The sequence below is a fragment of the Rhinolophus sinicus genome, chromosome 13 (genome assembly GCF_057876585.1).
Source record: "Rhinolophus sinicus isolate RSI-liver-muscle chromosome 13, RSI-T2T, whole genome shotgun sequence".
Taxonomy (NCBI): domain Eukaryota; kingdom Metazoa; phylum Chordata; class Mammalia; order Chiroptera; family Rhinolophidae; genus Rhinolophus; species Rhinolophus sinicus.
Genome location: NC_142513.1, coordinates 1,418,859 through 1,432,827, shown reverse-complemented (window position 1 = coordinate 1,432,827; position 13,969 = coordinate 1,418,859). Strand labels below are relative to the sequence as shown.

General features: G+C 51.9%; 1 protein-coding gene across 8 annotated transcripts in view; it reads right to left on the bottom strand.

Annotated features, from left to right (window-relative positions):
• Positions 1-13,969, bottom strand: part of TAF4 (TATA-box binding protein associated factor 4) — a 62,860-nt gene that overhangs the window by 25,394 nt on the left and 23,497 nt on the right. For all 8 annotated transcript variants that reach the window (XR_016018133.1, XR_016018132.1, XR_016018134.1 and 5 more), the window contains 2 exons: positions 3,794-3,960; positions 2,272-2,391 (listed from right to left, as the gene is read on the bottom strand). Coding sequence is in view for 4 of the 8 variants with exons in the window: in XM_088789043.1 (XP_088645169.1) it covers positions 2,272-2,391; positions 3,794-3,960 (287 nt within the window). In the remaining 4 variants the exon portion in view is untranslated. The remainder of the gene's footprint in view (positions 1-2,271; positions 2,392-3,793; positions 3,961-13,969) is intronic.

Here is a 13,969-nt window from a genome sequence, read left to right as displayed (position 1 = left end):
CACGAGCCAGTGTGTGCGGGGGGGGGGGGGGGATGGGGAGGGACAGGCACCACAGGCAGGGCCCTCGGGACCCACCACAGATGGCCTGAGCGCGCAGGCCTGACACCGGAGGGGGCAATGAAGCCAATGGCTGGAAAGAACCTGCTGGTCACAAGTCCATCCTAAAAGTCACACGATGACCAGTACAAGTCATCTTTTAATAACCAAACCGGATCCCATCAGAAAGTAAAAGCACCAAACAGAGAAACTACAGCTGAAAACGCCACCGTCTGGTCTGTACAGAGAGCCTGGTGACAAGAGGCCAGGACTTCACCTGTGGTCCGCCCTCATGCAAGGTGGCACCACAATGACAGGGGTGGGGTCCCAAGCCTTTCCTCGCTCTCCAAGAGTGAGTCTGATCAAGGAACATCACAAAAGAGGGTTTTCGGAGCAACGGGAGAAACGGATGGGAGTGGGTTAGCAGGAGGGCCACCTGCTGAACAAACGACCAGCCAGATGTCAGACACCTAGAGCAGTTCACCTGCCGCCTCAGTCAGGCTCCCGCCGTTTCTGCTCCACAGCAAGGTCACGACGCAGACACGTACTGGTTTTTCTTAATCAGTCTTTTTGCAAGTTATAAATCTAGCTTTCAACCTTTTCTCTCCAATCTTTTAAACATTCCTTTCTCGCAACCTCAAAGTAGGGGCAGCGCCACCCCCGAGCCTGACTGGAGCGGGCACCCCCCGTAAGCCGCAGCCACAGCCTGCACCGCCCCTTACGGGCGCTCAGGTGCCCCAGGGATGCCAGGCTGCAGTGAGCCGGAGGAGGTCACGGCTTGTTCTTTATAATGTGTGTCTTCTTTAATTGTAACATTCTCTATAACAGTTACTCTGGTAAATAGAAAATATCAAATACACCCTCAAAGGAAAAGGAAGAGCAAACCGAGCCCCATCTCTCCGCCGGGGCCGAGCGGGGCAGAGCCGCGGGGCAGAGCCGTGCAGGGCGCTCCTCACCCTCTGGGAGTTTCCCTCACCTGGAAATCTGTTCCCACACATTCTCCTGCTGGCCCGACAAATACACACTTCACCTGGACGACAAGACGTGCATCTATGGGATACATTTACCTTCCACTGACTCTGAGGCAAAGCCGACCGTGAGCTGCACTGTCACCTTCCACTGCAAGTGGAATTCGGACGGGACTGCCCGCCACACTGAAGCCTGCAGCCCAGGGACATCCTGGTCACCTGGGCTCGCCCCCGACACACACAGAGGACGTCGGCTCTGGCTCATTCACTGGGGCCGAGCTGCTCTTCCCCCGGCTTTAATTCAAACACTGCCCCCCACTGTAGACGCGGAGGGTGAATGAAGACGAGATCCCGTCGGGGGAAGGAGCCGGTGCTGGGCTGCTCCGGGGCCCTCTGCCCACCAGCTGTCCCAGCCACCTCATTGGGAAGCCGCACAGTGCTGCAGTGGGGACACACACAGCTCAGCAACACATCAGAGCACAGCCTGGCCCACGCAGCTGCCCAAGAAAACGTGGCCAACACTGTAAAACCTGCATTTATGATGGATGCTCACAACACCTCAACCACAGGAACAGCTCTGGCTGCTCCGGCCTGGCTTCCAGAGCAGGCCGCTTCTCTGACGGGGTCTCCTTCTCCGCAAAGGAAGGGGCCGGCCGAGCCGGGACACGGGCCTCTCCTGGGCTTTCCCGCCCAGAGGCTGAGCTGTCAGGAGCACCCAACCGGCCAAGAGACATCAGCACCTGCTCCCATCCCACAGCTCACACACTGTTTAAAACTCCAACAACCAAACACACACACCAGCTCCACCAGGGGCTCATTACTGGAGAGGACACGGCCGCAGGTGGCCGCGCCGGCTGAGTGCGAGCAAGTCCGGAAGTCCGCACATGTCACTCATCAATGCCTCAGCAGGAAAAGGGTGAGAGCCACACAAACTAATGCCCATCAACAGTAAGGTCTGGAACGGATGTTCAGACAAGAACTGCTGTCACCATCAGGACACTCGGGGTGACAGGTACACACACACGATCAAGTATTCATAGATACCATTTTTAATTAGACTTCTGGCATAGCAGGAAGCTTTAAAAGGTGCCGCTGGTGCTAAATCTCATGAGGCTTTACAGAAAAGGAACCCTGACCTACTCTGCGTTGGCAGAGAAAACACACTTTCTTCAAGAGAACCTTCCTGCCAGCTCACAGCTTCGCGCCCCACCCCCAAACTCGGGAGGCCGTGTCTGTATCCCGGACGCAGCGCCGAGCCGCGGCTCACCTGCACTCCGGGCGAGCGCTGTACCGCCGTGGGGGGCTGTACCGCCGTCTGGGCCTGAGACACTTGCTTAATTATGGTCGTTGGGGTCACCTGCCGTGCAATAATAGGGGTCCCAGGTGCCTGGAAAACAAGTGAGAGTCAGCTAAAGGAGCGACAAGTGAAAGTAATTCCCTGCCGCCCAGTGTGCCCCAAAACCAATCCTTTCATAGAGAACTGTATACTCAAGTGAGTCTACAGTTTAGTCACAATTTTCAGTGAGGCCACCCTAAGTCTGAACCTTTCTTACCAAAGTAAAAGGGTAGGACTGAAGTCTTCATATACTGGAATAAAAATACCATTAACTTCTATGTCAAAGTCTACCAAACCTGGTCTTTAAAGAATGCCGTGTGTCTGGGAAATCGGACCCCGTGGGGATTTCTTGTAATCTTGTTGACAAGCACTAAAAAAGTGATGAAGGCAGTAAGAAGCACGTGTCCCCTGGACCTAAAGACCGGGCACAGTGCTGCAGAAGAGGGGAGTAAAGGAGACAGCGGTCCAGGTGGCCCACTGACACCTTCGTCCCGATGGAAAGAGGGCTTGAGTCCTGAGCAAGGTGACGTTGAAGTTGGTTTGAAAGGAAACTGACAGCAAAACGCTGACAGCCAGATGGTGACACGCACAAGCGGCAGCTGAAGCGAAAGCACAAACACCTTATTTACATCTGCATCGCACTGAACAGACCGCTGTGGACCTCGGAAACTCTGTTCTGAGCTGTTTCAGATGCTCAGTAAAGGGGGTCCTCTGTGAGGCCCCCAGCACAGATGTGCCCCCACCTGCAGTGCAGGGGCACCAACGCCAGAGGGAACTCAGCTGACGTCACAGGAGAAAGGCGTTTTCAAGAGCTTTCTAGTCTCCACTTTAGTTACTAAACAGCCAACTCGTTCAGCACAGCAGAATGACAGCACCGGACACAAAAGCATCAGCAAACAGAGCAGGGACAGGGAACGTGCTGGCACGTGCCCACAGGAGATTGTGACATGGACCAGGAACGCCGAACACTGGGGAGGGCGAGTCCCAGCACGTTGCTTCCCCATCAGAACCTGTCCGCCCGCCATAATCTCAGGGGTCAGGGCAGTAACCCCTCAAGGCTTAAAAATACCTGTGTGTGGGTGGGGGGGGTACTATTTCACATAATCTTATAAAGTTCTTCCGTGCCTCCCTGACAGTAATAGCTAACACTTACTCAGTGTTTACTCTGCTCCACTATTCTTAGCACTGGAAGTCTTAACTCAGTCCTTGTACAGCCCTGCGAGATAAGCACTGGTCGAATCTCCACTTTGCAGAAGAGGAAACGGGGATATAGGAAGGTGAAGTCCCGGGCGAGAAGGGCAGGGGCCAAGAGGAGTGTCAGGGCGCGTGGCCCAGGAGCCGGCTCCTCCGAGCAGGGCCACCCGTGACGCCAGCACCAGCCACCCCGTGGAGGATGGCGGGACGCGTGCCAGACGGCCCAAGCGGGCACGGTGGGGCGCACGCATGCACTCACCTGTACGGTGGAGATCTGGACAGGAGGGGCACTTGTGGGGGTTGCAGGGCGGGGCGCCATGGTGGTCTGAGGCTGGGCCTGGGCGTGGGCCTGGGCCTGCATCTGGGCCAAGGCCTGCTGAGGAATCATTAACAACTGCCCATTCTCGCTGCGCACGAGGACCATACCTGGGGGACAAAGGACACCTGGCATCAGGAACGCACCCACCCCCGAGCCCAGGAAGCACCAGTCTCCCAGGGGAGCCTGGCGGCTCTGACAAGAGAGGAGGACGAGTGGTAACACACAGGTCGCTGGGCAGTCAGTAAGGAGGGTGCTGTGGTGCACGCACGCACAAGCCAGCGAAGATGGCATGCAGGACAAGGAACGTGAAAGGTGTTCTTCATGGAATTCAAATAGCACTTGAGCCTCCCTTTTGTAAGCCAGGCAGCAGAGCTTCTGCATGCCACCCTGCCTGCCCCACGGCCGCCCCACGCTGGCCTGCAGGGCCACGCACCCACTCTCCAGACGAGGAAGCCGGCGCGGGCGGCCCAGGGCCTGCGGGAGCTCACACCACCGCTGGCTGCCTGGGGCTGCGGCCTGGGGAGCGGTCGTGCCTGGAGCCTCAGGCCCTGGAGCGAGTCCCTCCGGCTGCCCCCACTCCCCTTCTCCTGTGCACACAGGCGGCCTGGGACCAGGGGAGACAGCAGTCCCCACAGCCACCGCCTGGTGTCCTGTGAGGCGCCACGCAAACATTCCTTCCAGGAACCTGGCTCCAGGGAGTGTGGGGGCAGCTCTGTGCCCACGGCTAAGTGAGGACACCCCTACACAGGCGCAAGCAGGGAGAGCCACTCACTGCACGGTGCCTGAGCTAAGTCACTGCAGAGCAAACCCATCAGGCACGTTTGGCACTAATTTTAGCTTCAAAACCCAGCAACCAGTTATAGCACAGATTCCATTACAAACAGTAACACAACTGTCTGACTTCACATTTAATTTTCCGCAACGAGTCAGTGACGGCACTGGAGAGGAGACCCACAGATGCATCCTCTTCCGTCGCCACACCCACTCGGCCGCCAAGCCTCCGCCCTCCCCTCAGGAGACCTGGAAATGGTCCTCATGGGAAGAGAGGCAAGGCTGGGGACCGCCTGGGAGCCAGCACTTCCCTCCTGGGCAGACAGGAGCTGGAGCTCTCAGGAGCCTGTGAGCGCCTGGGGCCCGGCCCAGCCAACCCCCATCAGACAGCAAGAAACAACAGGCCTCTCCAACCACATTTACGCTCATTAAGAGAGCTTCCCTCCAACACATCCCTTGTAAAATAAACCACTCTGAAATTTTAAAAAAACGAAACAAAACCCAAAACCAGACTACTGCAAACAACACTCCACTGACATCTCCCCAACCCCAGGAGCTTGCTCATGCAGACAAGAGAAGGGCCTGGAAGGCTCGTCCAGATCCCACGTTGAGCCCCGTCCAGATATGTGCGCAATGCCCAGGAAAGGCTTGGAGGGCGAGGGGGCGGCTCGAGCTGCCGTGCAGCCAGCAGATTTGAGTACGGGACATTGGGGGACTGCACAGTCACCATCAGGTAGGTCCACACTTGTGCTGGGCACCCCAAAAGAGAAAACTTGATAAACACCCCCAATGTCATCCTCCCAAACCCACCATTCATTACACTCACTCATCTGCCCATGTGGAGACCCCCCTGCTGCTTCCTCAGGAATTTTGGAACCGATAGTCACCACTGGCAGGACAAGTAGCCAAAGGAGGTGTAGCAGTGCCTACGGGGTCACACCCCAGTGTCACACTTGTTAAAATGGCAGTCAATGTATATACTTTAGTTATCGGATGCTCTGTTGATTAGAAAGTTACATCTACAGAAAATTAAAGGAATACCTAAACAAATATTCATGAAATTGCAATGCAGTTAAAATGCTGAAGTAAAAGTGTAAGAAAATAGATACTGTTCAATGTGCAACATGCCTGTGGTTACAACAAAAGTCTGGGAAGGAATCCCAAGTCCTGCCACAAGTGACCGTGTGACTTCAAGCAGGGAACTCAGCCTCTGACAGCACTGAAAACATCTGGAGTGGGTACGTAAATGGATATGCAAGAGAAAGGACAAACTGCCTGGACGCTATGTGGGCAGCTTTAGAAACGGGTGCTTTACCTGTGCTTTAACCTGACAGCGACATCACACGGCTCCACATGGCTCCTTAGGCGGAGCGGAAGTTTGTTTGCCCACGTGCTAAACACTGTACCGGGGGCGGAGCCTTCCTCTGGGCTTCCCGGGTTACAATGTATCACAGTCACGGTTTCCAACAGAAAGAAAAGTCAGACACACGTGATAGCCTGGGGAGCATCAGAACACCAACAGCTGCATCAAATGCCATGTTTTAATGACATTATCACAGCTCTGGATCTTGTAAACTCTGGTTATAATCACTCATTTCGAACAGATGCATGCAAAGGCAAAGAGACATAACTTTGTCTCAATGTAACAAACAAGTTTTGGATAATAGGTCATGAAGAAGTAATCTCCAGCATTTGCAGCCATGGCCTAGGGAGGTCCATCCATCCCGACTCCATCAAGGAAGGAACCATGCAGGTGTGGTCCACTCCCCACCGTACAGACAGGGCACCCGGCCAGGGGTGAGTGATTCCTCCGTGAGTGCCCAGAAGCCGTGCAGGCATACCCCAGTGCCTTCCCACACCACACACACCCTGGCTGCTTCACGGGGAGAGCTGCATATACCATGGGCCATATTCATCCACCCTTAAATCAGGGAAGGAGAAGGTCAAACTTGACACAGTAAACACAACTTCCATTCCAAAGGCCCCTCAAACACGCCTTCCCGCAACGTGGTCACTCCCCACAGGCAGTGACCAGGTAAAGCCAAGAGCTGCGGACGTGGGCTTTGCCTCCTGACCAGGCCACACCTGCACCCGGGCCGCCCACCTGCACTGGCAGCAGAGGCCCTCACCCCACACCCCGCTGCACCCCTGCTTTCATCATCTCCCTCCTCCTCCGCTCAGGCCACGTAAAACCCAAACCAGCCAATTCGCACAAGCAAGTACCATGATGCATCCGGATGAAGGGGACGACTTAGGTCTTCTTTTTCAATAATTTTAATATTTCTTGGTACAGAAACAAGAGTTCATGACAGAAAACCTGAGGACTGTGGAGACACACGAGGAGAACAGAAATCTCCTGGAGCCCACCGCCTTTAGGTAACAGGACCGTACAGGTCTTTCTTTCCACTCTGTCCTACTGGCATGTGTATGATCTAAGCATTTTGATAACTATGAAGAAAACGGAGGTCATTGTGTTGTCTGGTTTTGTACTCTCTTATTTCTTGTATCATAAGCATTTCTAAGTCATTAAACATTCTTCTAAAACATAATATTCAATGGCCAAATAATATTTCATTCAAAATGTATTTACAATTTCCTTATGTGGAGACGTAGGCTAGTTTCTATTTTTCGTTACTGTGAAAACTCAGGCTTTAAAATTACACTGCGCAATACAAAACCTTCCCCCAGCAGTCTGAAGGCCAGGACCGAGCCTCACGTGCTCGCACGCACACGACCCTGACCACCACCTGTCTGGGAGGCCGGGGTGCCCAACTAGGGCAGGAAGCGGTACATGCAGCAGGCAGCCCAAGGCTTACCGGGGGACCTCGTGCCCCCATCTCAGCGCAAGCACAACCACCCGTTCCTAAAGACTGAATGAGCCCTCCCTTCCCTCAAGCACTAGAGTTCGAGATAACCTCAAGTGTCCTTACCCAGTCAGTCTTTCTGAACGCTCTCAGCCAACCTATTACTGTACCGTAACACGCGTGGGGGTCAGCCCAAGCTGCACGCCACAGGAAGCGGGCATTTGGGGACTTGCTTGGGAACCTCCGCCTGGAACGCATCACTTCTGGGGAACGCACTTCAGCAAAAGCTCTGGAAGGCCGGCTGGGAGCTGTGGGCTCCGCGCCCCGACCTTACCTATGACAGCCCCTCACAAACGCTTTTCTCACCCACGCAGTTTAGAGGCTCCCTCAGGCGTGGAAGGGCATGTCACCCGGGAGAATGGCCCAAACAGACCCCTGCCTTTCCCCTCACCTCCACGAGGGTCCCTACTGCTGTCAGCTGTGGACGGCGCTGCAAGTCTGCAAAGGCAATGACGAAAAGGCAAAGCCCTCCCCAACCAAACACGTGCAAAAGGAAAGTCCCCGAACCCGACGCTGACAATGAAGACGCCAGACTCAGAACCGGAGACGCACCAGGCGCAGTCTGCAAACAGCAGAAACCTCATTTCTGAGGCCACTCCACACGCGCGTCCTAAGTGCACCGAGGGGGGCTTCCCAGAGGAGGAGGGCCCCGCAACAGGAGCAGAAGGAGCAGCAGACTTCCGAGCCAAGAGCCCAGGACAACAGCCACCTTCAGACCACAAAATCCTTCCCACCGGCTGTGCCTTCTTTATCTCTGTCTTCAGAACAGGATAAAATGTATCTGGCAAATACGTTTCTGCATCGGGTTACTAAAAACTACTAACTTCACCTTCACAAATGTCTAAGTCACAGATTCATGAAGTGTTGGTAACGCGTCACACACGGGGCACACAGTGGTGGGTACAACGTTGTCTTCTGATGCGGAAGAGAGACCGTGATTGGGACGTGCCCCCCCAGTGGCTGCGGCCCCCTCACCCTCCACCGCGATGGGCCTGCCAGGGCATGCGACCCACCTGCTCATGCAGAAACCCCGGCACCCTCCAACTGGTAAAGTCAGGTGAGCGGGCATCTGAACCATGCGTGTCACTGCTCGTGAACGACGGTGGTGCAGACACCTCCCCACAGTGTGGGGCTCGGTGCCTCCACTCCTGCGGCTGCGGCTCCCTGAGGCGCTGGACAGAGAAGTGGACCCAACGCCCTGGACCCCCAGGACAGGGTCCACTCTGTGGCCCGCACCCGCTCACTGAAAGCACTCGGGGTAACCATGGTGGAAAGCCACGGGATTCTCGTGCCGCCAGGGCTGCTTTGGGCCCCAGTGCACCCCAAATTCTCCTTAAGTGCAAGTTAACTTTGAATGACTAACATACTTGGGTAAGATTAAGGCATTATTATGCGCAAATGTACTTACGTGTAATACACAATTCACGTGCATGAGTGTGAGTGTGCGCGTGAAGCCAGGTGTGCGGGAAGCAGAGCTGTGACCAGCTATGACCCAAGGCCCCGATACCCACCCCCGGGCGACGCACAGGCAGGACACCGAGGCCGTGAGGTGCTCTGCCTGACTCTGAGCACGCGTCACAAAGGTACGGCCTGCAAACACCAATCCGTGCCAGCTACAGACTAAATCACATCGCGAAATCTGTCATGAACAGGGGAATCTAGGGAGAGTGCCCAGGTGTTCACTGCAGTCGTCTTTTCTGGAAGGTTGAAATTTCTCAAAAATCAAAGAGGCGGGAAATGCGTTGCTATCTAGAGAAGCAAATGCAGGTGAAATGAGTGGTTTGGGGGACGGAGCAGGGGAGGGCATGAGCAGGCAAACAGCAGGCCCGTACCCCAACTTCAGTGGGGCTTGAGTATGAGGCCTCAGTGGTGAGAACCCTGCTGTCTTTTACCCCCAGGGCCTCACACCCAACAGACACACATGTCCTCAGTCATCGTCCTGGGCACCGCTCCTGGCCTCCAGGCAGACTGTCTAAGAGAGATACGGGCATAAACCAGATTAGGTGGCCAGGGGCTGAACAAGAGGAGAGAACAGAGCATTATGGGGCCCATGGAGGTGAGGGAGCGCGCACAGGAAAGCGGAGCTGGCCAGGCAGAGGGCGAGTGACCCATGGAAGGAAGGCGCCAGTGCACACGGGTACCCAGCAGGCAGTGAGAGGCGATGCGGCCACAGCCCCGAGTCGTGGTGGGTGAGAGGAAATTCCCGTCCACATCTCCAAGAGCCCAGAGGCAGCGGCCTGAATGCCCATTAGTGCGTCAACTGGCCAGGCTGTCAAGTCCCTTCAACTGAACAGATGCAGGAAACGGCATTAATGCCACAGATGCTACGTCACCAGAAAACTACACAACATGGCTTTTTTGCATGAAAGTCTAGTACTAACACAGATTTGCTTTATGGTATAAGTAGTCACATAATTTAAAACAGCCCTGAAATGTTAAAATGATTTTCCAGTCATGTAATAATACCAGCAATATAAACTCCCCTGCTAGCAATGTGTATTACGACTTTTTCTTATAATCACATTCTGTGGCCCTTTATGTCCTGGCTCCATGAGGGGTGGGCTGGAGTAAGCCTCCTGGTGGGGGGGCACCAGGAGCCACCCCGAACACTCCCCTATCACCTCGGGAGGCGCGAGCACAACCATCTTCATAGAAAAGAACCCGAGTTAGTCAATAGCATAACTGTCTTTTTATCTGATGTTCAGAGAAGAGAAAAGTATTTCAAACCACACCCCTCAGGCCAGCTGCAAACAAGACCAACCAGGGTAAGGCAAACAGCCAAGAAAAATAAACTAAGAGACTAGTGTCAACCTGGCTGATGCCAACATAAAGAATTATTTATTCTTCTGTACTGTCAATGCTTTCAAATCCTAAAGACTGAAAAGGGTATCTGAGATATCTAATTAAAACAAAACACCTAAAAGCCCCAAGATGGACAGCTCCCTCCTGTCTTCCTCTGGCCTTCAGGTCGGGTGTCCCGCCCCACACCTGCCAACCGTTACCCACGCAAACACCAGTGCTGCAGTCGGAGCACAGGGTAGCCTGAGACTCAGGACCCTACACGTCACCTACATCTCATTTCAGGGACAACATTTCAGACCCTACGATGCAACTCAGGGTAACAGTGGCTCAAAGCAGAGCAGCCCCTACAGTTACTTAGGTGCTGTGTTCAAGATGTTTAAGACCCTCGCTGACGTGTCCACACAAGTGAACACACACATGCACGCACACACACATGCACGCGCACACACATGCACACACACACATGCACGCACACACACATGCACGCTCACACACATGCACGCGCACACACATGCACGCACACACACATGCACGCACGCACACACATGCACGCATGCACACATGCACGCTCACACACATGCACGCACGCACATGCATGTGTGTGCACACATGCACGCGCGCACACATGCACGCTCACACACATGCACGCACGCACACATGCACGCGCACACACATGCATGCACCACCAGAGAATGAAAATGAGAATGGGCGGAGGGGTCTTGGCTTACATCAAACATTTCCATAAAGACTGACATTTTGCAAGGAACATGTTTAGAGTACAATTTCTGAAAACTCACTGATTAGACTGAAAAAGAAAAACCACATGAGCGTCTCAATACATGAAGAAAGGCATCTGACAAAATCACACATTCATTCATGATAAAAATTCTCACCAACTAGAAACAGAAGAAAATTCCTCAACCTAATACAAGGCACCTATGAAAACCCCCAGTTAACATCAGACATTAATGGAAAAAAACAGACTACAACCCCCTCATCGAAAACGAGGCAAAAACACCCTTTCTCGTTGCTTTTTTCAACACTGCACTGGAGGTTCCAGACAGTGCAGCACAGCGAGAGCAAGAGGTAAGAGGCATGCAGATGAGAAAGGAAGTAAAAACCTCTTCTTATTGCAGACAACATGCTTGTCTTTATAGAAAATCCTAAGAAACCTACACGATCGCTACAAGAACTAATAAATGAATTAAAAGCAAGGTCACAGGATACAAAGTCAATAGTTAAAAGCGACTGTATTTCTAAATGTGAGCAACAAATAACTGGAAATTGCAATTTTTAAAAGTACTATTTACATAACGTAAAACTATGAATATTTAAGGATATGTGTAACAAAACATGTTAATGACGTAAATACTAAAAAATATCACACGATACTGCCAGAAATTTTGAAAGACCTAAATAAATGGAGAAGTATACCATGTTCATGGATCAGAAAACTCAATATTGTTAAGACATCAATTATCATAAATCTGATTTGCAGATTCAACACAATCCCAGGAAAGATATCAGAAGACTTTTTTTTTTTTTTTTTGGAGAAATTGACGAGCTGATTCTAGAACTTATATGGAAATGCAAAGGACCCAAATAGCCCCAAACACTTTCGAAGAAGAGCAGTTACGAGAATTCAGGCTGCCTAAGCCAAGCCTTACTCTCCTGGAGATGCACTAAACAGAGTGTTCTGGTGCCCAGAGACAGATGGTATCAACTGGGGGGACAGGATACAGTCCAGAAACAAAGCCCACATGTACAAGGTCAACTGATTTTCAATAAAAGAGGCAGGAGAATTCAACAGAGACAGGAAGATCTTTTCAACAAATGGGGCCAGAACTACTGGATTTCCTACAGGGAAAAAAAAAATACATCTCAACCCCTACCTTACAACTACCCCAAAATTACCTCAAATTGGATTGAGTGCGAGCTAAAACCATAAAAATTCTAGGAGAAAACCTGAGAGAAAATCCTTGTGCCTCGGGTTAGGCAAAAATTTCTTTGATGAGATAAAACAGGAACTCTGGGAAAAAAAAGATAAACTGGACTTTATTAAAATTGAGAAGTTGGGGGCGGATGGGTGGCTCAGTTGGTTAGAGCGTGAGCTCTGGGCAACATGGCTACGAGTTCGATTCCCACATGGGCCAGCGAGCTGCACTCTCCGCAACTATAATGAAGTCAATGAGTTGCCGCTGAGCTTCTGAAGGGGCAGCCGATGGCTCAGTTGGTTGGAGCACGTCCTCTCAACCACAAGGTTGCCAGTTCGACTCCCTTCGACTCCCGCAAGGGATGCTAGCCACAGTAACCGGACCTGGAGCTGAGCTGCGCCCTCCACAACTAAGGTTGAAAGGACAACAACTTGACTTGGAAAAGTCCTGGAGGTACACATTGTTCCCCAATAAAGTCCTGTTCCCCTCCCCCAATAAAATCTTAAAAAAAAAAAAAACTGAGAAGTTGCTCTTTGAAATACATTGTTAGGTAAATGAAAAGGCAAACATAGATTAAGAGAAAATATTTATAAAACAATTCTGTCTGATGAAGGATTTGTATCTAGAATACATTTTTGAAATTCTTACCAAATCAATAACAACAAAACAAACAACCCAATTAAAAACCACAGGCAGAAAATTTGAATAGACACTTTACAAAAGATATGCAAATGAAAAATAAGCACATGAAAAGATACTCATCACTCCTCATTGGGGAAATGCAAACTGAAACCTCAATGCGATGACAGCATTACACACCAACAAAAATGGCTAAAATTCAAAAGACTGGCCACATTAATGTCCGGCTGGTGGGAAGGCCATGCAGTACAGCAACTGTGGGAAACATCTCGGCGGCTTACAAAGTAAAACACTCACTCACCATACCCATCAATCCCAGTCCTGGGTATCTACCCACGAGAAATGCGAACTTATGCCCACACGAGACTCATAGGGGTGTTTCTAGAAGCATTAGTCATAGTCCTCAAGAGCTGGAAGCAACTGGTAACGGGATGAGTTAAGTGCAGTCCACTCACAGCATGGAATTCCATTCGACATGGAAAGGAAAGGACTACTGACACACGAACTTGGGAAAATCTCAGAAGTATGCTGCTAAGCAAAAGAAACCAGACATAAAAAACTAGTATTGTAGAATTTCATTATATAAAATTCTAGAAAATGCAAAATCGTCGAGATAGGGCAGAGTCGTGAGTGCTGGGCATGAGAGTGGAGGAGGGCTAACTACCAAGAGGTGAGAGGAAGTCTTCTGAGGCTCTGGAAGTTTCTGTATCTTGATGGTGGTGATGATTACATGGTTTGTGTTTGTTGAAGCTCACAGGACTAGATACTGAAAAGGGTCCATTTTACTGCAGGCAAACTATGCTTCCATAAACGGGGCCTGGAAAACAGCACGAAGGTGAAAGGGAACAGGTGCCAAGTGCCGCCCTGGGTGTGGGGCACCAGGAACACTCGTGCGCTGCCGGATGGAGGGTAAACTCGCACGGCTACCTAGGAAAAGAATGTGGCAGTTCTGGCAAGACTGAACATCCACTTTCCACTTGGCGCGGCAATTCCTCCTAGTAGCTGCCCGAGAGAAAAGAACGTCCACACACAGGAAGCTTCGTGCACTGATGTTCACAGAAGCCTCCTGCACCAGGGCCACCCTCGGGAAACCCTGTCCATCCACT